Below are 24,141 nucleotides of genomic sequence, written 5' to 3'. Positions count from 1 at the left end.
CAGAGAGCCCAATGCGGGGCTCGATCCCAGGACCCTGAGATCATGACCTGAGCCGAAGGCAGAGGCTTAACCCACTGAGCCACCCAGGCGCCCCTGTAAATAAAAATTTTTTAATAGGTCCATGCTAGGCGTGGAGCCCAACACGGGGCTTGAACCCATGGCCCTGAGATCAAGACCTGAGCTGAGGTCAAGTTAGGGCTTAACTGACTGAGGCACCCAGGTGCCACTGATGTTTATTTTTCCTTTTGGTGATCTCTACACCCAGTGTGGGGCTCAAACTCACGACCCGGGGATCAAGAGTCACATTTAGAGAGAGGAAGAAAGGAAGCATGTGGGGTCGGGGGAGAGGCTGAGGGAAAGAGAGAATTTCCAGCAGCCTCCATGTCCCACTCAGTCCGGACCCTGAGATCATGACCTGAGCCAAAACCCAGAGTCTGATGCTTAACCAACTGAACCACCCAGGCGCCCCCAAAAGGAATTTTTAAAAGAAAAACGATCACCTACAATGTGATCCCTCTTCCTATATGAGCTGTTTCCATTTCAGGGATACTTGATGTATCCCTACCAGTCCTTGCCCACATGCGGTCATTCTTAGTGCAAATATTTGTGCGGTCCTGCCTTCTGCTTGACTTGGAAGCTAATCTTTTTCTTCATGTTAATATATTACCCTATGCTGGACTTCTTGATAAATGAGTCCGAGATAGTGTATCAGATTAATAGACCACAGCTTTAAAAAATCATTTCCCTGTTAGCCATCTCTAATTTTTCATCATTTTGAATAATGAAGTTATTTGGAAATTCTTGGGAATCATTCCTGTTTCCCCTCCTCCCTGGTTTTGGATAAAGTCTCAGAGGTGGGGCTTATTAGGTCAAAGGAATGAATGGTTTTAAAAAGACATTAGGAACCCACTACTAAGGGGCACCTGGGTGGCTCAGTGGGTTAAAGTGTCTGCCTTCAGCTCAGGTCATGATCCCAGGGTTCTGGGATGGAGCCCTGCATCGGGCTCTCTGCTCAGCGGGAAGCCTGCTCCCCCGCCACCGCTCCCATCTGCCTCTCTGCCTATTTGCGATCTCTGTCAAATTTAAAAAAAAAAAAAAAAAAAAAAAAAAAATCTGTCAAATTAAAAAAAAAAAAAGAAAAGCAAATTAATACTATCAGTTACAGAATCGGAGGGCTTTGGCTTTGCCCACAGCCTCACTGGTTCTGGGTATTATTACTTCATTACCTCCTCTGCAGCGGAACAAAATGACCATTGTTGTTTTCATTTGCATTTGGTCCCCAGTAAAATCAAATTTTCTGCTTAATGTTTACCCCTTAGCTGTATTTCTCTTCTGATGTCACCTTTCTCCTTTACCAAATCACTCCATGGAGACTAGATTTTTAAAAAAAACTTTCTTTGGACCTGCTCTTTATATGCTGTAGCCCTGTTTCCAGGTATTTCTAATGGAATCATTCCCTGTCCCATCCATCCTTCTCTGAATCCTGCACGTGTGGGTGCACACCCAGCCACGTGCCCCAAATTGCAAAGTGTGGGCGTTGTCAAATCTGCCTTCAGAAAGGAGAACCGCGCTTACCCCTTGGGGTCTGGGCGCGTGCCTAGCCCACTGCCGTTATCCTGCTAAGTGTCTGGCTGGGGACAGAGTGTGGGATGCAGGTTGGGAACCTTCAGCAGTATCCTGTCTGGACCGGAAATCACCGATCCTTTGAGCAGATCTAGAAACTGAGGTCACGTGGTTATAAACCATGGGTGCGTCAAACCCTGAACTGCTCCGCCTCCCTCCCACCCCCCAACCCCTGCCCCACACTCCAGTGATTTGCTTTCCACTGTGAAGTCCAGTTCCTTCCTCCTCCTTCTGGGCCGAATGCACCTCCGGGGTGCATTTCTGACCACGTGTGACATGGCTGATGGGGACATTTTAATGTGGACTCAGGAAAAATGAGTAAGCACTACGAAGGTGTCTTGGGACAGGGCGAAAGTGCACTTGGCTCTCTTCATGTCTGTGGTAGACTATGAGCACAGCTCTTGGAACACAGGAGGTGGTGACTGATGCTGGTAGCCTTGCGGGTCCAGTGGGGCCCACATCAGCACCAGCCTGGCCGTCGGGCGGTTGGATGACCTCGTGTAAGTCTGCTGGGTTCTTCGAGCCCGTTTCTTCATTACATGGGGTCACGCAGGCTTCCCTGGGCTACTCTAAGGTCTAAGAAAAGGTCACACATCTTTCAAAGAGTCGTGCCTGGACTCTGGGGTCTTTCAGTTGTAGCCCATGACAGCATAGCCCACACTCAACAAATCAGAACACCGCTCCCCTCCCACCTCCCTCCAGCACGTGGGAGTGTACTGGGCTGGCCCTGTTCGCGCCATCTTCAAAAAACTCTCTGACTCTCTAGAGTTCCTTCTTCTAAACTTTATTGAGCACCTGCTGTGTGCTGAGTATTATTTATGTGTGGGGAGGCCGGGACAACCGTATCTGGCATCTGACCTTCTGGTTGACCCGTTCCTAGTGTCTGATGCTTTGCCCTTTGTTCTGGAATCAGGATCTTAGGAATCTGTGTGCAGAGGGCCTGGTGGCGGGGGGGGGGGGGCTCCTCCTGGAGGGCAGATCTCACAGTCTCCCCCATCATTCCTGTGGACGGTTAGTCCCATCCATCCAGTGGATGTGTTGCGGATTCTGCCAGATTTATTTTTCAGTCAAAAATTCAAGGGATAGGTTTGCCTTCCCAAAGAAAGTGAACAGCTTTGAAGGCTATAACCTTGGGGCCTGAGTGCCCCCAGCAGGTATCTCTGGGAACCAGCCCCTCAAAAAGGAGGCTTCGAAAAACAGTTCTGTTCCAGATCCAGTGTTTACCCCGAAGAGGGACTCTCTCCCACCAGGCTTATGCTGAAGGAATTGGGGACCATCAGTCCCCCTCCAGGAGCCTCGGGTCTTAAGGGAGATACCGCAGAGGGCCAGGGAAGCCAGTGCCAAGCTAGGAAGACCTCAGGGCAGGCCAGGCTCACACCATGGAGGCCTCAGCCCGAGCAGCCAAGCACAAGGAAAAACATCTAGGGCAAGGACAGTTGCTGGAATGGAGTTCCCTTTGCAGAGGCGGGGGCCAGGGGGCCAGGCTGTGTCCTGCAGAGAGCACAGGTATCGAGGAAGGCATAAAGAATCCTCCAGACCAGCTGGGAGCTTCATGGTCCCCAGAAGTATTTTGAAATCTTCAACTCGGAGCCTCCCTTGCTGTATCTGGAGCACTTGTGGTCGCCACCCGCTGCTGTTTCATGCTAATGGTTCTGGCCCAGCCAAGGATCCCGGCCTTGCCGAGGAGCTGGGATTGGTGGGAGAAGGTGAAGGAGGCTGAAATCTTGGGCCGCTGGTGCTGGCCTAGGCACAGTCTCAAACTGTAAAGAGAAGAGGAGGCCGGGCTGTGCTGGGTGCCCAGAGGATGGAGGGGGGGCGCCTTTTGGTAGCCCCAGCATTGTCAGGCCCCGGGGGGGGGGGCGGCCTTTTTTAAAAGGACCCCTCCCCCTTTGGAAAAGAGCAGGAGTTACGGCCGTCATTCCCTACACCTGTGAGGCACAGAACCAAGATCCGGTTTCTCCACCCACCCTGTCCCCACCCTGGAGTTCCCAGCCCGGCCAGGGGGCTGGACCCCAGCACCCAAGGCTTTGGGAGCACAGGGGACGCCCCAAACCCAAATCGGGGTAAAGGGAAGTTCAGGGGGGGTCATACCTGAGCTGACTCCTGAAGGATAAGGAGAGGGGATCCAGGGCACCAAAGCGGCAGGGACAGTCAGATGGATCTAGAGTATCTGGTGACCTCTGTGTGGTTTCCCTCTACTTTAGAGCAACACAGGCTCACCCCGGCACCTCTGGCTCACATGGAAGTGTGGATCCCGTCAACTGAGAAGGGACGGCCCCTCTGCCCCTCCCTAGGCAAGTCGCCATTAGCAGGTGAGTTTGAAACGTTCTTGGAGATCTCTGGTCCTTGACTGTGTCTGGCCTGAGTGGGGCTGCTGAGAGAGCATGCAGCAGAAGCAGGGACGGCGTATGTTTTCTGGCTGCCGACCTCAGAGGGCTTCTGATGTGTCCCCACCCGCCCGGGACGGTAAAGGCTAGACACCAAACACCAGCTTCAGGGAGGTCCTTGGGTTGAAATTCTTTAAAAATATGAACATGAGAGAACTCCATTAAGTGCCTTTTCTGTCCTCTCCAGAGATTTTGGGTTCTTTTCCAGATAAGAAGCACTCTTAAACTACTTTCCAGCTTCCTGCCAAAACATACGGTCTGTGTCCCATAAACCCAGTCGTGAATTCCCGCGTGTCTGGGTGTCTGTCGGTCTGAGCTCATTCTTGCGCTTAGATTTCTGGCTCCTTAAGTGTGTTTGTCTCTTATCATCCCCTCGTTCAGGAGTATAGTGTTGACTGGCCTATCACCATGCCGAGCGTGGAGCGGGTGCTCCATAAACGTTCTTTCATGTAAAAAAATTTAATCACTGTGTCCAAGGGCACAGGCAAGCCCTCTTGAGGATATCCACAGTGCTGTGCGGCCAACACCACCATTCAGCTCCAGAACTTTTTTTTTCCGTCCTGCAAAACTGAAACTCTGTTCCCATTAACCGACAACTCCTCAACCGCCGCTTCTACCAGCAGCTGGAGACCTGGGCTCCATGGTTGTGACTACTCGAGGTGCCTCCCCTAAGTGGACTCCGAGAACATGGGTCTTCGTGACCGGCTTCCTTCACTGAGCATAACATCCTCAGGGTTCATCCATATGTAGTAAGTGTCAGAAGGTCTGGACTTTATATATTGTATATATCACAATATGGAGGTACAGATTCCTGTTGGAGTCCGTACTTTCCATTCCTTTTGGTGTGTGCCCAGAAGTGGGAGTTGCTGGATCCTATGGTGATTCTGTGTTTAATTTTTTAAGGAACCATCATAATGTTTTCCAGAATGGCTGAGTCTTTTTTTTTTTTTTTTTTGCATTTCCATCCACAGTACACAAGAGTTCTAATTTTTTTCCTCATCGTTGCTAACACTTACTTCCTAATTTTTTTTCTTACAGTAGCTCTTCTGATGGGTGGGAGGAGATAGGTTGTTGTGGTTTTGATTCACATTCCCCTGACGATGAGCGATACTGAACATCTCACATGCTTGTCAGCTGTCTGGCTGTCGTCTTTGGAGAAATGTCTATTCCGGTTCCTTGGACCATTTTCTCTAACATTTGCAAATTTATTTTTAGTAATCCCCCATGTGGGGCTCGAACTCATGACCCCAAGATCAAGGGTCACATGCCCCGCCTTCGACCGACCATTTCTTAATCAGGGTGTTCTGTTGGTGGTGAGTTTGCAGGAGTTCATTATATATTCAGAATATTTACCCGTCATCAGATAAAATTTGCAAAGATTTTCTCCCATCCCATAGGCTGCCTTTATATTACACTCTGTCGATTGTCCTTTTGTGCACAGAAGTGTTTATCCCTGATGAAGTGCAATTTGTCTGTCTTTAGATGATTGGGCCCTTGGTGCCTCTCCAAGGACTCCGTCAGAGCCAACGTCATGAAGCTTTTCCCCTATATTCTGAGGGCTTTATGCTTTCAGTTTTTATATTTAGACATCTGATCCATTTTTTTAAAAGATTTTACTTATTTGACAGAGATCACAAGTAGACAGAGAGGCAGGCAGAGAGAGAGAGGGGGAAGCAGGCTCCCTGCAGAACAGAGAGCCCGATGCGGGGCTCGTTCCCAGGACCCTGGGATCATGACCTGAGCCGAAGGCAGAGACTTAACCCACTGAGCCACCCAGGCGCCCCGACATCTGGTCTATTTTGAGCAAGTGTTCGTATGTGGTATAAAGTAAGGTCCAAGGTCATCCTTTGGGATGTAGACACCCATCCTCCCCCGCACTGATTGCCCACTATTTGATGGAAAGACTGTGCTTTATCCATTGAATGGTCTTGACAATCTTGTGAGAAGTCACAAGGGTTTACTTCACTTCTGGGCTCTCTAGTCTGTTCCCCTGGTCTGTATATCTTGTGTTAGTACCGTAGTGCTTTGATTGCCGCACCTTTGTTAGAAGTTCGTTATAAGTTCGATACCAGGAAGTGTAAAACCTCTAACTTTGTTCTTTTTCAAGATTACTTTGGCTATTTGGGGGGCCTTGAGAATCCATATGATTTTTAGGTTGGATTTTTTAAAAAAAGATTTTAGGGGCACCTGGGTGGCTCAGTGGGTTAAAGCCTCTGCCTTCGGCTCAGGTCATGATCCCAGGGTCCTGGGATCGAGCCCCACATCGGGCTCTCTCCTTGGTGGGGAGCCTGCTTCCTCCTCTCTCTCTGCCTGCCTCTCTGCCTACTTGTGATCTCTGTCTGTCAAATGAATAAAAATCTTAAAAAAAAAAAAAGATTTTATTTGACAGAGAGACAGCAACAGAGGGAGCCCAAGCAGGGGGAGTGGAAGAGGGGGAAGCAGGCTTCCCGGCTGGGCAGGGAGCCCGATGCGGGGCTCGATCCCAGGACCCTGGGATCATGACCGGAGGGAGCCACCCAGGTGTCCCAACTTTTCTTTTTTCAATGTCTGTAGGAAAGGGCTATTGGGATTTTGATGGGGTTTCCTTTAAGTCCATAGAACCCTGGGTAGTATTGACATCCTAGTGATACTAAGTGTTCCGATCTATTCATATGGGATATTTTCCCATTTCTTTGTATCTTTAACTTCTTTCAGCAATGTTTCATAGTTGGCAGTATACGGGTCTTTCAGCTTCTTGGTTAAGTTTATTCCAAGTATTTTATTTCTTTGAATACTAGCGTAAATGAAACTTACTCTCCTCACTTCCATTAGGTTAGTGTATAGAAATGCAAGTTTTTGTATTGATTTTGCAGTTTTTGTGTTGATTTTATATTCTGCGACTTTGACAAGTTTATTAGTTCTAATGGAGGATGTATGTGTGTCATCTTTAGGGTTTTCTGCAGGGACATAGGTTTTGTATCTATTTACATGTTCATTTTGTCTGAGAACAGACAGTAATTAACAGATAATTTCTTTCTTAACAATTTGGATGCCTTAATTTTTTTTTTCTGGCCTAATCACTCTGGCTAGTACTCCTAATACTGCATGTAATATAAGAGGCCAACATAGACATCCCTGCCTTAGTTCTGATCTCAGTAAAAGCCTTCGGCCTCTTACCATCAGATATGTTATCTGTGGGCTTCTCGAGCGTGCCTTTTATTAGCTGGTTTCCTCCTAGTCTGTTTGCTGAGTGTTTTTATCATGAAAGGATACTGAATTTTTGTTCAGATGTTTTCTTTGCATCAACAGAGACAAGCATGTGGTTTTTGACCTTCATTCTGGGAATGGGTTATACATTAATTTTCCTATGTTTACCCACCCTTGCATTTCAGGAATAAATCACACTTGGTTGTGGTGTATAACCCCTCCCAATGCTCTCTTGACTTCTGTTGGCTCGTACTCTTCCTGGTCTTTGTTCTTCTTTAGGATTTTGCATCTATATTACCCTATTTATCAGGGATCTTGGTCTCTAGTTTTTTTTGTGTGTGTGTGTGTTTTTTTCTTGAAGTGTCTTTCTCTGGCTTTGGTATGGCGGGAATTCTGGCCTCATAGGGATCTGGACATATTCCCTCTTTCATGTTTTGTGAGCGTTTGAGGAGGATTGCTTTTCATTCTTTAAATGCTTGGTAGACTCCACTAGTGAAGACTGGGATTTTTTTTTTTCTTTCTTTTTCCTCCTTTGTGAGGACGTTTTTAGTTACTGTTTCAATCCTCTCACTAGTTACAGGGCTGTTTGGATTTCTACTTCTTCATGATTCAGTCCTGGCAAGTTACAGGTTTCTAGGAATTTAACCATTTCATTTAGGTTGTCCATTTGCCATACAGTTGTTCATAGTACTTCTAAAATCTTTTTTTTTTTTTTTTAAAGATTTTATCTAGTTATTTGAGACAGCCAAACAGCACAAGAGTGGGAAGGGAGAGGGAGAAGCAGGCTCCCCACCAAACCGGGAGCCCAATGTGGGACTCGACCCCAGAACTCCGGGATCATGACCAGAGCTGAAGGCAGTCACTTAACCAACTGAACCCCCAAGGCACCCCTATTTTTATTTTTTTAAAATATTTTATTTATTTACTTAATGGAGAGAGCATAAGCAGGGGGAGCAGTAGAGGGAGAGGGAAAAGCAGGCTCACCGCTGAGCAGGGAGTCAGATATGGGGCTCGATCCTAGGACCCCAGGATCATGACCTGAGCCAAATGTAGATGCTTAACCATCTGAACCACCCAGGCTCCCCAGTCCCTTTTATTTTTGTAAAAATTGGCTGCAATTTCCTCTATTTCATTTCCGATTTTAGGTTAATCCTTTCTTTTTAAAACTAGGGACGCCTGGGTGGCTCAGTTGGTTAAGCAGCTGCCTTCGGCTCAGGTCATGATCCCAGCGTCCTGGGATCGAGTCCCACATCGGGCTCCTTGCTTGGCAGGGAGCCTGCTTCTCCCTCTGCCTCTGCCTGCCCCTCTGTCTGCCTGTGCTCGCTCTTGCTTCTCTCTCTATGTCAAATAAATAAATAAAAATATTTTAAAAAAAATAAATAAAATTAGCCAAAAAAATAAAAATATTAAAAATAAATAAATAAAATTAGCCAATCTAGCTAAGTTTTGTCAGTTTTATTGATCTTAAAAAAAAACTTTTGATAGTCTCTGAATCTGTGATTTCCTCCTACTATTTTTGGGTTCATTTTTTTTTTTTTTTTTAATTTGTTAAGGTGTTAAAGTTAGGTTGTTGATCTGAGATCTTTTTTCATGTAAGTATTTACAGGAAAAGAATATAAATTTCCTTCTTGGCATTGCTTTCTCTAAATATCTTGGTTTTGTGTTTTTTTTTTTTAATTTCATCATGTTTTCAAGATATTTGCTCATTTACCCTGTGATTTCTTTGACCCATTGGTCAAGAGTATGTTGTTTAATTTTGCACAATTTTTGATTTTTCCCATTTTCCACTTGCTACTGATTTCTAGTTGCAAGTTTCTAGGATCTCAGTTTTCAAAAATTTATTAAGGCTTATTCTGTGGGGGCATTGGTTAAGCATCTGCCTTCGACTCAGGTCATGATCTCAGGGTTCTAAGGATCAAACCCCACATCGGGCTCCCTGTTTTTCCCTCTCCCTCCGCTGCTCCCCCTGCTTGTGCTCTCTCTGTCAAATGAATACATAAAATCTTAATTAAAAAAAAATTATTTTGTGGTATAACATATGGTCTGTTCAGGAGAATGTTCTATGTGTACTTGAGAAAATTACATATTCTGTGGCTGTTGGGTGGAGTGCTGTGCGTGTTTTTAGGTCCAGTTGATCTGCCATGCTGCTCAAATTCGCCATTCATTTCGTGATCATCTTTCTGGTTCCATCCATGGTTGAAAGTGGGTGGGGGGGTTGGGAGGGCTGAAGGTCTCAATGTGGAACTATTTTTTTTTTTTTTTAAGATTTTAGTTATTTGAGAGAGAGAACATGATTGGGGGAGAGAGACAGGAGAAGTAGACTCCCCACTGAGCAGAGAGCCCGATGCGGGGCTCCATCCCAGGACCCTGAGATCGTGACTTGAACCAAAGGCAGAGGCTTAACCGACTGTGCCCCCCAGGTGCCCTCAGTGGAGAACGCTTTTTCCCCCTTCGATTCTGTCCCTCTTTGCTTCTGATACTGAGAAGCTCGGATACCTGATGCATTTATACTTAAAATTGTTGTTCTTGGAGAACTGACCCCTTTACTGTCACATAATGTCCTTTCCTGTCCCTTGTAACAGTTTTTTTTTTTTTTTCCTTAAATCTGATTTTTCCGATATCGGCACAGCTCCCCCTGCTCTCTCCTGGTTACTCTTTGTAGAGAAGATCTCTTTCCATCCTTCGGCTTTCAACCTGTGTGTGTCCTCAGATCAAAAGCCAGTCTTCCGCAGTCAGCATGAAATCAGTTACTGGACTTTTCACCTCCAGAATTTGGTTATTACAGTTTCTCTTTGTTGAAATTCTCCTGCTTGTACTTGGTTTTCTTCGCAGCATTTAGTCGTCTGCCTGCCTTCTCCTTCAGGTGATGGAGGGTATTTTGGAGGGTGGTTTTAAAGTGTCTGCCATGAAGGTCCGAGAGGCCTCTGTACCCTGGATGTTGGTTTCTGGAGGTTTTCTGTACTCCTTTGAATGGGCCCTCCTTCCTGGTTGCTTTGTAGGTCTGGTCATCTTTGGTTGAAAACGGCATTTAAAAAAAAAAACCGCCACCTCTCCTAGTCTTTGCAGACTGTCCCCGCCCAGGGGAAGATCTTCACGGATCAGCCCGGGGGAAAGGCACAGGGTTCTTGCAACGGCTGTGTCTCCCCTGGGCCTGTGTGTATGCTTTAATTCCACACCCCCAGAACACCCAGTTGCTTTTATATATCTTAATTTCCCTCGGAGCCTCACCCCTGCTGCTTATGGGTTTGGATACAGCACTGCACTCCTCTAGCCGTCATCTCGCCCCGAGCCCCCTGGGGGTCTGCAGACTCCTTGAAGCCCCCTCCGGCGCAGACGGGTACCCATAACCGCTTTCAGCAACTTCAATCCCGACGTCCAGACTCTGCCACCATTCTCTCCAGCACCCCGAGCCCTCTGGCAGCCCCCAGGTACGTCCAAACATCAAAAGCCAAGTTCCCCACTTTTCCTTCCACCCCGAGGACGGAGTCCGGGACGGGCTGGCTTACTTGAAACCGTACTGGAACAGGCAAGCAGAGACCACCCCAGGGCTCCCTACTGTCTTGTCCTCAGCCTTTTCCTGGTTGGGTGCCCATTTGGAGGCTGCTGCTGCTGCTTTTCGAGTTGTCACAGAGTACTGTGGTCCATTTTATTATGCATTGGGTATTTCCAAGAAGGAGCGAGGGTCTGGGCTTCTAGGCCTGCCATCTTGCCAATGTCACTTGCCCTCCTCTGGATTTTGATCGAGGTATTTCCAACGCATTATTAGCTAGCCTGCCGGAAGCCTTCTGCACGATCTCCCTTCGTCAGTATGTCCCTCGGATCCCACAGATTGTTGGGTTTGGCTCATTGCTGTGTCCGTGACCTCCGTACCCGAGGGCACTGTTGGGCTTCTTCCTTTATTGTTCTTGTGGGATGTTCATATCATCCTACTTCATCAAAATGCGAAGAGAAAGGTTTTCTTTTTCTCTTCTGGAACAGGGATGGGCAATGATTACGACTTGCCTGTTGCAATCTGGCCCTAGTGTGTCACAGTTACAACTTCTTGTTTTGAAATAATGATAGATTTACAGAAAGTTCAACGGTAGGAAGTACAGAGCGGGCCTGTGTATCTCTCAGTTCCTCCCCATGGTCACATCTTCCATTTTTATTAGTACCATATCAAAACCCAGCAACGGACGTTGGTAGAAATGCATCTATGTCGTTCTGACCTCTCATCCCAGGCGTGGACTCGTGTTACTACTTCTACCATCAGAAGCCGGAATTCTTTCTACCAGCACACACATCTCCCTTGTGCCACCGCAGGGTGGTGGCCATGACCGCTCCTTCCCCCACCACCCTGACCCCCAGCAGCCACTAACTTACTCTCCATCTTTACAACCGGTCATTTTCAGGATGTTATAAAAACAAAATCTGATAACATGTGACCTTCTGAGTCTGGCTTTCTTTTTCAAGAGTCATCTGAGTTGTTGCCCGTATCAGGAGTGTGTTCCTTTCTGGGGCGCCTGGGTGGCTCAGTCGTTGCGCATCTGCCTTTGGCTCAGGTCACGATCTCCGGGTCCTGGGATCGAGCCCCACATCAGGCTCCCTGCTCCACGAGGAGCCTCCTCCTCCCTCTCTCTCTCTGCCTGCTTGTGCATGCTGTCAAATTAAAAAAAAAAAAAAAAAAGAGGATGCTCCTTTTCATTGCTGAGCAGGATCCCAGGGAAGAGGGACGTACCGAAAGTAGGCTCTTCTGGTTGTTTTAAGTTCTGGGCTATTAAAATACTGTGTTTGGATACTCACATACAGGCTTTTGCCGGAAGCATGTTTCTTAATTTCTCTGGGGCGAAGGTCTAGGAATGCAGTTGCTGGAACAAGTGGTCAGCACATGCTTAGCCTTTTTCCAGAGTGACTATACCGTTTCCCATTCTCCTACCAGCAATACACACAAGAACCAGCTTCTCCATGTTTTTGCCAGTATTTGGTGTTATTCTTTTTTTAAAACGGTCCTAGTCGGTATGTAGTGGTCTCATGTCCCTGAGGGCTGGAACTGTTCCTCATTTTTTGTGTGTGCCACTCATATGTCCTCTTAGGTGAAACGTCTCCAGGGGTTTTGCCCATTTTCCATTCTGTTTTTTGGTTTCTTAACTGTTACATTTGAGTTGACATATAAGATAGGAGTCTTGTGTCAGATATATGCCTTGTATTTTCTTTGTCTTTCCACAGTCTTAAAGAAGGTCTTTCACAGAATAATTTTAACCTTGATGAAATCTATTTTTTGGTGTCCTCTTCCCTCAGGTTTCCCTGATGATTTTGAGAGGAATATTTTAGCCTATAGGTTCAGCTGACTGAAGGGCTAGGAGACTCTGGAGGTTAAACATTCTTTATCCAACCACCGTATTTTAACCTACGTCTGGAAATTGATCAGCGAAGTTGGCGAGCGGCTTTTCAAAATCGCTGCTGATCTGTAGTTTTGACTTCTAGTTTGTTCCATTAATTTCTCCCTCCTGCTTCCCCTGGTTCACACGGAGGACCAGCCAACACTTTCCCTAACGGACAGTAGATACTTCAGACTTCACAGTCGTTGCCAGCGCTCTGCTGTTCCAACACGGAGGCAGCCACGGATGGTGCGGGAGTGTCCATCAGCGGGGAGGACATTTGCAGATAACTCGGGTCAGAGTTGAGCTGGGTTTCAAATCTAAGGAGGCAGTTGTCCCCTTTAAAGGTGTATATTCTACCACGTTTGGTCCTTGCCGGTGGGACGCTGGTCGTCTACTTGTTCCTTCAAAGATCCATGCTGATGTGTCTTAATAAGGGGTGGGATGGACAGTATCTGGGATACCTTGTGCTTCTGGAATCCAGGGAGTTCCAGCTCTCAAACCTCTTTATTTTCTCCTCCTGAACTTTCTATGAGACTCTTTTTTATATTTTCTTGTTCATTAATTTTTTTCTTTGCTCAGATCTTTTTTTTTTTTTTTCTTATTTTTAGAAAGAGGGTGTGTGAGCTGGTGGGAGGGAGGGAGAGAATGTTAAGCAGGCTCCACGCTTAGCGCAGAGCCAGACCTGGGGCCTGACCCCATGACCCTGAGATCATGACCTGAACTAAAATCAGGAGTCAGACACTTAACAGATTTGGGGTGCCTGGGTGGCTCAGAGGGTTAAGTTTTAAATTTCAGTTAACCTATGTATTTAAGAGTTTCAAATTCTAGCATCTGAAGGTCTTACGGCATGGGTAAGAGTCGTCTGACTAGACTCTACTTGGGCTCTGTGGAAATCTCCGTGAGGCCTCCTTTGGGGGTTCTGTCTCTCCCTGGGCCAGGTCTAGCAAGCATTCTGCTAGGTCATTTAAGCCAGGATGACGGGTCCCCTTGCCATCCGACAGGGGTCCTCCGATCAGCCAGGGCTGCCTCTAGCAAGTTCCCGGCAGGGTGGGTTCGCAGAACTTCGCCGTCCCCGATGGTTCCTCTTGGTAATTTTGCATCCACAGACCACCCCCACCCGGGCCCTGCTCCTTGACTCTCTCAGTCCCCACTTTTCCCTGTTGTAGCCAGAGTCTGATCTCTCTCTCCTCTATGGTCAGACCCCCTTGCAGTGGTTCCTGTCCCTCTCCGACAGTCCCCCTGAATACAGCCTGCCTGACGCTTCTCTTCTGAGCATCATGAATCATGTCTCCTTTACCAGGGGCCCTACTCCTGCTCTGCGGTGCACATGCTGACTTCCATCCCCGAGCCGTGGGGCTTTAGCTGTGGGAATCGGAATCTTGCCCAGCGGCTGCCGCAGGGCTTTCCAGACCTCGGAGAGACTGAACATTCAAACCCCTGAGTGGCAGATCTGTGGTTTGTGGTTCGGGGAGGTGAGTTTATCGTTGTCTATGCTACTGTCTCCTCTGTCAGCTCCCGGGACTCACTGGACTTGGCTTGGGCAGGGCAGTCTTGGGGCATCTCCTTCTCAGTAAGTGCTCCTTTGCACAACACTTTGTCTTAACTCTCAGCGCCTGCCTGGCGGACAGGCACTCCGTTGTCATGCCATGAACTAAGCGACAGTAACTAGTTTTCCCTCCAGGACGGAAGGCAGGGGTCGGCTGCACGGAGGGCTGGGGCGGCTTACCGCACTGTGGAGGAGGGTCCAGGGGCACGAAGGCCCGGGCACACAAGTGGACGTAGGCAGCCGCCAGGTTACAGGCCAGGTGGAGCTCCTGAGGGCCACAGGCGTCCTGGACGCACAGGCTCAGGAATGGCACGGGGTCCACCTGAAATCCATCGCCCAGAGTCACGGTCCTTGCCCCCTGCACCCTTGGGAGTAGCCCAGGGGAGGGGCGAAGGCAAGATCGGGGCCACTTTTGGTCTCCTGGTCTACCTGCTGCATGGTTTCTGCTGGGGTCCAGACCAGCCTGAAACTCACCACCCTGAAGCAGTTCCCCAGGCAGGAACGGGGGTCCTGGAAGAAGGCCCAGCAGGTGGGGCTCCGGCCGGGGCACTCCTGAGTTTTTTCCATGGCCTTGCAGTCTCCACCCACCTGGAGAGGCAAAGCCCAGACTCAGGCCTTCCGCCTGGACCTCCATCTTCTTGGGCAGCTAGAGCAGGTGCATGAGTCTTCAGAGGCAATGACCACCCCTCTCGGCCTGGGACATTGTCTCCAGAGTCTGCCTGCCCCCAGCCACTCTCTACCCTCAGTGCCCCCGGGATGGACGAGCCGGCAGGGGGAGGGGCTGGTGCACCAGCTCACCTGCCAGGCTAGGGCGAGCTCCTCCAGGCTGTGGGCCACTGTGCCATCCGGCAGTGTCCGCTCATTGGCCGCCTCGTTGTCATTGGTGCCCAGAAGGCCAGCAGACACCCCTGTGGGGGAAGGGGGCCATGGGGGAGTCTGTCCTGTCCCAGGTTCCAGGGTTGCCCCAGCTCTCCACCCCTGATGCCCCCCCCCACCACCGGGGCTCTGACTCTCCCTCAGAGGGAGAGGAGAAAAGAGAGAAAGGCAAGGAAGGGAGGAAAGTGTCTGTGCCCCATCTGGACCTTCCTCCTGCCCGCCATCTTCATCCCGAGTGGCCTGGGCCAGCAGGAAAACTGTCTAACTAGACTGAGGGGAGCAAGCGGGAGCTGCCCTCAACCCGGAGGGGAACGTTCCCGAAAAGGGGCGGAACATGGGGCCAGGGAGCACTGGGCTCCTTTCCTGGCCGTGGGAACGGGGGCCAGTACATTGACCTCAGTCAGGTCACACCTACTACAGCCCACAGCCGGGAGAAGAGGAGGAGGCACTCGTGGGATTAGAGAGGCAGGGTCAAGGCCAGTGGACACAGAGCCGAACAGTTATCTGTCCTTCTGCAGTGGGGACGGTGCCCACACTGGCATGATCCAGCAGGGAGAGCTGCTCTGGGACCCCCTTCCCATCTGAGTCCTTCAGACTTCTCCTGCCTGCTTAGGTCATAAGCCCTAAGGAGCAGCTGCAGGGAGTCCGTGGGTGTCCCACCCACCACCCCTCAAGAGCACTCCTCGCCAGGGCTCTGCTGGCCTCAGCCCTGGAAGCTGACTGTGGCCTCATCACGGCCAGCAGCACCGGCTCGGAGGCTGCCCCCCCCCGGGGCCCAGACCCACCGTGGAGCTGGAGGCCGAGAGTCAGGCTGCAGAGGCCAGCTCGGACGTCACAGGCTACAGAGACGCCGTCCTCACTGCTCAGCTCAATCCGGGGGACGTCCGTCCTTGACTTGGCAGGAGGTGGATCCACGTGTGGACAGCTCTGTGTCGGCCGGGAGGAGTCGTGGAGCCTGTAGGTCTGGGGGCCGGACGGGGCAGAGCAGACAGGTGGTGGGCGATGTGGGGTGCCAGGGGGAAGGGTCAGGTGTGTGGATGGGACGGGAGGCAGGAACGTGTCGTTGGCCTGGGCCAGCTGCCCCTCACACGCTCGCGCGCTCACCTGCAGGCTCGGGTAGACGACCAGGGTGGTGCGGTTCAACTCCACACACAAGGACAGGAGCCCCGAGGGGGCCCGGCTCAGCGTCAGCGAGAACGTGTTGCGGGCAAAGTCCTTGGCCAGCAGCAGACGGCCACAGCGCACACCCAGGCTCCACACCTGGCCATCGAAGGTCACCACGTGCCTGGCTCCGGCCACCACAGCGTGGTCTGGGAAGAAGCAAGCCCAGGACAGGTAAGACGGGTCAGCTCTGCCCACTGGCCTGGGGGCCCTGCACCCAGGGGAACCCCAGGGTGTCCGGGGCTGCTCAGGCCAGTGTCCTCTTAGACGCCCCCCTGGGGAGAAGGGGCGTCTATCCCCAGGTCTTCTCCCCACCCACCTCTCAGCCCAGCACCCCGAGCTGAACCAGCTCCAGCCACGTCAATAGTAAAAAGAAAGAAGGGGCTGATACATGATTTCATTTATTCAGAACAGACAAATCCATGGAGCCCAAGGTGACGGCTAAGGAACGGAGGATGCTTGTGAGGTAATGAAAATGCTCTACAATTTATGGGAGGAGGAGGGGGTGTGTATCTCTGTGAATATACCCAGGCCGCCGAACTATATGTTTGAAATAAATGGCGTTGTGTGTGAATTATGTGTCAGTGAAGCAGTTGAAAAACAACCACTGTAAAAAAAAAAAAAAAAGTGCACAAAACTATGGCCAAAGACTCCATCCAGTGTAAAGAAGGTACCAATGTAAGGGGGCCTAGCTCTGTCCTCTTTAAGGTGGGCAGAAGATGGTCTGGCAAGGGGCCAGCGTGACCCACTGGGCCGGTTCCCCTGCTGAGCAGTGACGAGGGGTGGCGTCTGGATGGGCGGAGCTGGGGACTTGGGGGCTGCATTAGTGGACACAGTCCCAGGCCAGGGAGCTGCAGGCCCACCCAGCTGCACAAAGAGGGTCCTGAACACCCCTTCACCAGCCATCAGAGCTGACGGTGACACATGTAAGGAACCCCAAGACCAGCTGGTCTGAGCTCACTGTGCTGCCTAACAGACACCGTAGCCCCTGACTCTAAGACGGGGTCTGCGTGCCCCGAGCCTCAGCATTCTCACATGGACGCTGAGGAGAACCACGCTGACCCCCCAGCCCTACCAGGCCCTGAGGGCCATGCCTGCCCATGGACTTGAGACCTCCCCCAGCATCAAGGAGCTCAGCTCACAAACCACACGTGTCTGTGATCCAGAGGGGTGAGCTGTGTTGCCACCTCCCCTGGACAAAGGGGAAACCAAGGCCCAGAGAGAGGGGAAGACGCGCCCAGACCCCACTCGGGCACGAGCTGGACGCAAACTCCCTCGGGGCCCCAGGCCCCTGGAGCCACATCCGGTCCAGGCCCAGCCCGTGGCAGCAGGCCCTGCCTGACCCGGAGTCTGGACTCAATTAGCCACCTTCCGGCTCCAACTGGAGGTCTGCCTTTGTGGCTCCAGCTCTGTCCGTGGGGAGGGAGCTGGCCTCGAGCCCTAAGCTGCTTGGCCCACTTCGGGCTTGGGCCTCCAGCTCAGGCTTTCCTACTCTGGCCGGAAGCCCGGAGCTGCAGCCCAGCCCTCATCCAGGATGACCTTGGGCAGTCCAGGGAGCTCTGGGCCCTGTGGAACTGGGCTCAGGCTCCAGAGGCCACCCAGGACCAGCCCCCTCTCTCTCTGCCTGCCCCTGCCACATCCCGCTGCCATGCCGCACAGGGCCCAGGGCTTCCCCGGGGAGGAGGGGGGCCCGAGACTCACATTCGTGGGGGCTCTCCAGCCAGCGGCGCCGGAGCCCGTAGTACTCAGCTAGCACGTTGGTCCTGGACAGCTCTCGGAGCGGCCGCAGCAGCTTCTCCACCACGTAGCTGGTCACCCGGGCCACGGCCAGGGGCTCGTCCACCGCGGGCAGCAGCGGCAGGGTCACCAGCACCGAACAGTCCCTGGGGGGAGCACGGAGGAGCTAGAGACCCCGGCCCGAGCCGTCTGTGCTTCAGGAATGAGCAAGCAGCACTGGAGGGTCCGGGCTCGGGGCAGACACGGCGGCTTCCCGGGAGGACACAGGTGTCTGAGCTCCTGCTGGGCGTGGGAACATGCGTGCTGCCCCCCCCCCAGGGCTGCGGGTCCGCGGGGCCACGTCTGGGGGAACCCTGAGGGTGGGCAGGCGCCCGTCTGGGTGGATGAGGGCAGCAAAAGCATGGGAGAAAGGGGAGGTCAGAGCCAAAGGGGACCTTGGGAGGTCCTCCATCGAGGGAGGACCCTGAAACTCGGTGGAAAACGGGGGCTGAGGTCGACCTTGTGGGGTGTGAGGGAGCCGAGAGGTCTCAGCACCTGTTCGGGTTGGAGGGGGATGGGGAATAGTGGCCGCCCTCGACCGTGGGTGGAGGCGGGTGCAGAGGGCCAGCGGGGATCCCCCAGGAGGCCAGAAGTGGCTCCGAGGCCTCCCTGCCTGGCACAGCCCTTCCTTAGCATCAGCACCCAGTGGTGACCCCTTGCCAGCCCGGGGCCGGCCTGGGGCAGGAGGCAGGTAGGACAGTCCCCGTGGTACCTGGCTGAGAAGCGGTACAGGGCCAGCACGGGCCGACAGAGCCTCCTCAAGGCCTGTGACAAAGTGGCTTCGGCCCAAGACAGCATCTGGTGGGCGGCCTGCGGGGGCAGGGGGAGCCATCAGGGTTGGCCCCAGCTGGCAGGCCCACATCCCACCCCCTCACCCCGCCTCACCAGCTCTAAGGCTGCCCCGATGGGCCTGGGTGCCAGGGCCTGCCACAGCCGCACGGCCCCCTCCAGCCGCTCTCGCCACACCTCATCCAGGGGCTGCGGCGCCACCTCCAGGTAGGCGTCCTTCAGCGTGGCCAGGGGCCCTGCAACGGGGGGGGCCAACACCCACCGTGAGCCCCCTCCCCATGCCCCCACCTCCGGAGTCCAGGTGGCAGGCACGATGCCACGATCCCAGACCCCAGCAGGGAGACCAGCCCCCTGGACCACCCGTTTGTAGGGACAAGTGGCTTGTGACCTTTCCCTGCGAGTCCAGAATGGTGGGGTGCACCAGGGGAGGCTTCCTATGTGCCCAGCCCCCAAGAAAACCCTTGGTGCAGGGTCTTCTCCGGCAGACCAGTGGTGAACACCTGTCGTCACCATGGGGCGCTGGGGAAATTGAGGGTGTCCTGGGTGACCTTCCCTAGAGAAGATTCTGGAAGCTTGGACCTACTTTCTCTCCCTTGCTCAGGCCTTGGCCCCTGTACCCCTTCCCTTTGCTGATCTTGCTCTGTGGGCTTTCGCTGTAACAAATCCTAGCCGCAAGCATGCAGATATTCTGAGAACTGAGCCCTAGCGAGCCACGGGAGCTGGGGGAGGCTGTGGGGATTCTGACCCAGATATACAAGCGGGTGGGAGAGGAGGACCAGCAGGCGGCCCTGGTGCTCCCGTGGGGAGGCCGGAGGTTCCCAGCATCACTCAGAGGACGCTTGGGGCAGCGGCTACTTAGTAACCACAACAGGAGCCCGAACCACACAGCCACGCGGGTGCTAATCCCAGAGCCAGAAATGGGCTGTGGAGTCTCCCAGCACTGGGCCCAACAGCAAGCACGCTGAAACCCAAAAGAAATCAGGCAGGAACTAGGAAAAAAAATCCCAGTCCCCAAAAAACTAAGGCAGTGGGCATGAGGAAGATGAGCTTGGGGACCTCCAGGAGCAGAGGGAGTGGACGGAACAGGAAGGCCGCAAGGCCCTGGAGGCCCTGCAGGCGGGGGGGGGGGGGGGCTCCCGGTGAGGCCGTCGCTCGCGCGCTCACGTTCCAGCTCGTTCCGCAGCTGCTCCAGCCCCACCTGCAGCCTGTCCAGGTAGAGGGGCAAGTGGTGTGTCAGCGCCTGCCGGGCCTGGCTCTGGCCCCACGCCGTGGCCACTGCCCAGCCACTCGCCGCCACGGCCCCCAGGCCTGCATGGGACAACCGCAGGAGGGGGCCCACCGCGCTATCCGGGGGGCCCGCCGGCCGCACCTGGGCAGGGAAATCGAGGCAGGATCGGTGGGAGGATCTGGGGCACCCTGCCTGGTGAGTGGAGGGCGTCTCCCCACAGCACCTCCCCTTCTCCAGTGTGTCCCCGGCCCCGCAGTGCGGTCCACCCACCAGGTGCCAGAACCTCTCCACGTAGGCATCCAGGCCTCGGATCTCCCTCTCCAGCCGGGCTCCCACCTGGGCCCCAATGGCTGCGATCCTGGACTGTGGACAGAGAGGGACAGGCTGGGGGCACCGGGGTTGGGGGGGGTGCTTCACAGGATTGGAGGGGCCGACAGTTTCTTGGTGCCGGCCCTAGGGCCCCAGGATGTGTTTGCAGGCCACAGAGCTGCCTCTGGTTCTCTGGGCCCTGTTGGACCCCAAGGGCTAGCAGCCCTGGTGCCCGGGCCTCTGTCCCAGGGAGAACAGCGCCCCCCAGCCCCGGGCGTCTCACCTCCACGCGGCCCAGCAGGGCTCCGGGGCAGCCGTGCGCTGCCAGGTGGAGAACCTGGGGGGCAGCCTGCAGGCTCAGGCGTCCCAGGGGCTGCACGGGCCGCCCACCGTCCAGGAGCAGGGCCTCCGCCTCAGCCGTCCGCCCGTGGGCACATGCCCGCAGCAGCACGCTCTCCTCTCGGCGCCCTGGGGCCAGGAAGGGTCCTGCTGTTGCCCCCAGGGCTCGGCTGGCTGCCGCCCAACTGTGCACACCACCTCCTCTCCACGAAGAGCTTCCCGTCACCCCCGGGCCCTAATGTTGGCGGGTCTGGAAGCACACCCCTCAAATCAGCTTCCCAGCCCTGCTGAGGCCTGGGGTCCTCCTTGCAGCCCACACCCACCTCCGCTCTGCCCATCTAGAGCCTCTGCCAGCCTCTCCAGGCATCACAAGCCCATGCAGGTGGCCGCAGGGAGCTCACCATCTCCTCCGAGCTGGGGGTGCCATGAAGTCCTAACGGGGCTCCCTCACTCAACTCTCAACACCCCAATCTCTGTCCTGAGGTCCAGCTGGGCCGCGCCCCAGTCATCTGAGCAATCCCCGCTGTCTCTCTCTACTCACCTTCCTCATGGGCCCCAGTGGCCTGGAGGCAGCTCTGGGCCCGGGACACCGACAGCCTCACTTTCTTGTCCCCGTTGTCCAGGATTCCCTCCAGCTGGATGCTGCCCTGAGAAGCCGAGGTGGACAGCCGGCCCCGCAGGCTGAGCTGCTGAGCCTTGGGGCTGAGGATCTGCGAGCAGGAGGACAGAGAGCAAAGTGAGGCCTGGCCCCCCGCTCTTGCTGGCCGCAGGTCCAGGGAGAGGAAAGGCAGCACCCACCCCCTGCCCCACATCTCCCAGAGCACGCGGACACCTACGTACTTCACTACAAGGTTCGCTACCCCTGCCAACTGCAGAAGGCAGTCCTCTGTTCAGCAGCCCTAGGGTTCTGATTCAGGGGGCTCCCTACAATGTTCCAGAAAAATCCACCCGCAAGGTTTCCAGGTGGGCGGGGTACAGCCCAGAGAACCTCATGAAATTTTACAGTGTCGTGAGGACCAAACAAGGATGGGAAAGGCCTCTCTCCACCGCATGGACCCCCACATGGGGCAGGGGCTCACTCCCAGGCTGGCAGGCACTGCGATTCCAGAAGCTGGAGCACCCAGGGGCCGGGCTGGCAGTCAGGGAAATGAAGCGGCCAGCCCCGGACCACCCTGGAAAGCAACGCTCTTTTGAAATCACCATGCTACAGTGCAGGGAAACAGAGGCAGAAAAGCCATCCCCATCCAGCTCTGGAGGCCGGAAGGAAACAACCACCCCAGGAGCACCTACTATGCATGGACACTGTGCAAACAGCTCTGCTGAGAAGGTGGGATTTGTGCCCACTGGACAGCGGAGACAACTGAGGTCAGAAGGAGGAAAGCCCCAAAGTCAGGTGCACTCGGCCAGGGAGACACAGAGGTGGGCAGACAGAAGCAGTGATGGGATACCTACTGTGTGCCTGTGCCAAAGGGGGCAGAGGAAGGGGGTGCCCAGAACCCTACAACTGCCCTGAGAGATACACCTGCTCCCCACTTACAGATGAGGAGGGAGGGCTCAGCGAGGGCCCTTCCCAAGATCACTGGGCCAGTGGGGACAGAGCAGGCATGGAGCTCGGCTCTGTTCCCTCCTACCTTCCAGGAGGCAGGAAGACCCATAGAATATGTGTTACTGGGGCGGGCCCTCTCAGGCCCTGCTCCCCATGATCTATACGCAGTAACATGTGTAATCCTCAACGCCATGAATCCCCGGGAGGGAGGGTAGGTGCAATGACGAGGCTGGGATTCCAACCCAGACAGTCCAGCCGCTGCCTCGTCTCAGGGCTGGGGCTGGGCCAGGCCAGAGGGTCCCCACCAGGTTGCCAGCCTGCAGTTCTAAAAGTGGCCACTAGGTGGCAGGGCCATCCAGGCAGTGGTGGCCTTGCAGGCCAGAGCAGGAGGGAGGGCATCCTGGTAGGGGGGGGGGAGGGGCGCGGACAGCCCTGACCTGGCCACTCACCTCCAGCTCCCCGGAGAAGTCTGGTGCCCGAGGCTTGCTGTGGTCGCGGACGGTCAGGTTGAGGCGCAGACCATGGTCTGGGTCCGGGGCAAGGCCCAGTTGGCAGTGGGAATGCAGCAGGAGCCCACTGTGGCCCAGGGTGTGCTCCCCAGAGACTGAGAGAGCCTGGAATGATGGGGGGGTGTCAGCGGTCAGGGAGGCATGGGGCAGCAGCTTCCTCTCCCCACCATGCCCTGGCCTCTTCCAGACCTCCAGGGCTGTCACAATAGCCTATTGGGTCTCCCTTCTTCCAGTTCAGCCCATGGTCCCTGCTCCACACTGTAGCCAGACTAACCTTGAAAATGCAAATCAGACATTATCCTGTCTTCCCGCTGTACCGAGAAAAAAAGGGGGTTGCCTTGATATGGTCCACGAGTCAGCATTACCTTCTTAACCTCACGTCCTTGCTCTCTATAAAGGCTGCTCTATGTTCCTCCAATACCCGAAGCATGTCCCGTCACAGGGCCTTTGCACTGTCTGTTGCCTCTGCAGAACTTGTACTTGTCAGCGAGGCCCCCACAGTCCCCCGTCCCCTCTCCCTGTGTCATTCCTTCACGGCACTCATTACACCTGAGTATGTATCAGGCGTCTTGTTTAACTTTTTCAACCCGCTGGAACGTGAGCTCCAGGGGGTGGGGCACCGGGTCTGTCCCTTTCGCCATCCTTGCCCCTGCACCTAGTAAAGGGCCCTACGTTAAGTAAAACCCACGAATGCTTTCTTAACAGATGGATGGATGGAGTCGGCAAACTGTCCCAAGAGCCAAGTTTGGCTCAGTGCTTGTTCTTGTAAATAAACATGCATTGGAAGATGGCCACACCCATTCGTTTACATAAGTCCCATAACAATGAGGTTGAGTGACTGTAACAGAGATCACATGGCTTGAGAAGATAAAATATTTGCTATCTGACCCTGTACAGGGAAAACTCTGCCCCTGGGATGAATGGATAGATGGGAAAATGGATGGATGGATGGTTGGGGGAGTGGGTAGAGGCTGAGTAGGTGATGGGTGGGTGCGTGGATGGATGGACAGAAGGACAGACAGGAGAGTGGAAAATAGGTGGATGAAAGGATGGATGGATGGGTGGGTAGATTGACAGAAGGACGGACAGGAGAGTGGGAAATAGGTCGATGGATGGACGGACGGATGACAGGGTGGGTGAGTAGACAGGTGGATGGATAGACGGACAGACAGGAGGATGGGGAGAGATGGATGGACAGATGGAAGGGTGGGTAGGTAGGAGGAGGGACCAAAGACCCAGCTAACGAACCCAGGAAGACCGTTGGGGGAAGGAGTCCCAACCCCTCACCTCCAACCACGACGAGGCTGAGTGCCTTTCATTTATGTGTAAAGCTCTAGTCCTGTGTCCCATCTCTGGTATCTCACCCTCCCGCTCCTTGCCAAAGCCCACTGCCTCTTCTGCCGCTCAGATGGGACACAGAGGGCCGATCTGCCCTGCCCGGGGTCGCCCCCCCCAGCAGACGGCAGAGCAGGCACGTGGGCACCCAGCTCCCTCCCTCACACCCCT

General features: G+C 53.8%; 1 protein-coding gene across 1 annotated transcript in view; it reads right to left on the bottom strand.

Moving 5' to 3' along the window:
* Nucleotides 1–2,669: 2,669 nt before the first annotated feature.
* The window catches only part of LOC111156270, a 36,729-nt gene continuing 15,257 nt past the window's right edge, over nt 2,670–24,141 (bottom strand). Inside the window, exons 12-25 of the mRNA XM_022517039.1 lie at nt 22,576–22,740; nt 21,122–21,290; nt 20,525–20,709; nt 20,203–20,295; nt 19,869–20,073; nt 18,801–18,940; nt 18,628–18,725; nt 17,841–18,022; nt 16,083–16,288; nt 15,764–15,941; nt 14,901–15,010; nt 14,577–14,690; nt 14,283–14,424; nt 2,670–3,383 (exon numbers count right to left, since the gene is read on the bottom strand). Of these exons, the coding sequence (XP_022372747.1) occupies nt 3,379–3,383; nt 14,283–14,424; nt 14,577–14,690; nt 14,901–15,010; nt 15,764–15,941; nt 16,083–16,288; nt 17,841–18,022; nt 18,628–18,725; nt 18,801–18,940; nt 19,869–20,073; nt 20,203–20,295; nt 20,525–20,709; nt 21,122–21,290; nt 22,576–22,740 (1,992 nt within the window). The 3' untranslated portion in view covers nt 2,670–3,378. The remainder of the gene's footprint in view (nt 3,384–14,282; nt 14,425–14,576; nt 14,691–14,900; nt 15,011–15,763; nt 15,942–16,082; nt 16,289–17,840; nt 18,023–18,627; nt 18,726–18,800; nt 18,941–19,868; nt 20,074–20,202; nt 20,296–20,524; nt 20,710–21,121; nt 21,291–22,575; nt 22,741–24,141) is intronic.

The sequence above is a fragment of the Enhydra lutris genome, unplaced genomic scaffold (assembly GCF_002288905.1).
Source record: "Enhydra lutris kenyoni isolate GAN:26980312 unplaced genomic scaffold, ASM228890v2 scaffoldscaffold45, whole genome shotgun sequence".
NCBI lineage: Eukaryota > Metazoa > Chordata > Mammalia > Carnivora > Mustelidae > Enhydra > Enhydra lutris.
The sequence above is the reverse complement of the archived record's forward strand: the minus strand, read 5'-3'. Positions and strand labels throughout refer to the sequence as shown.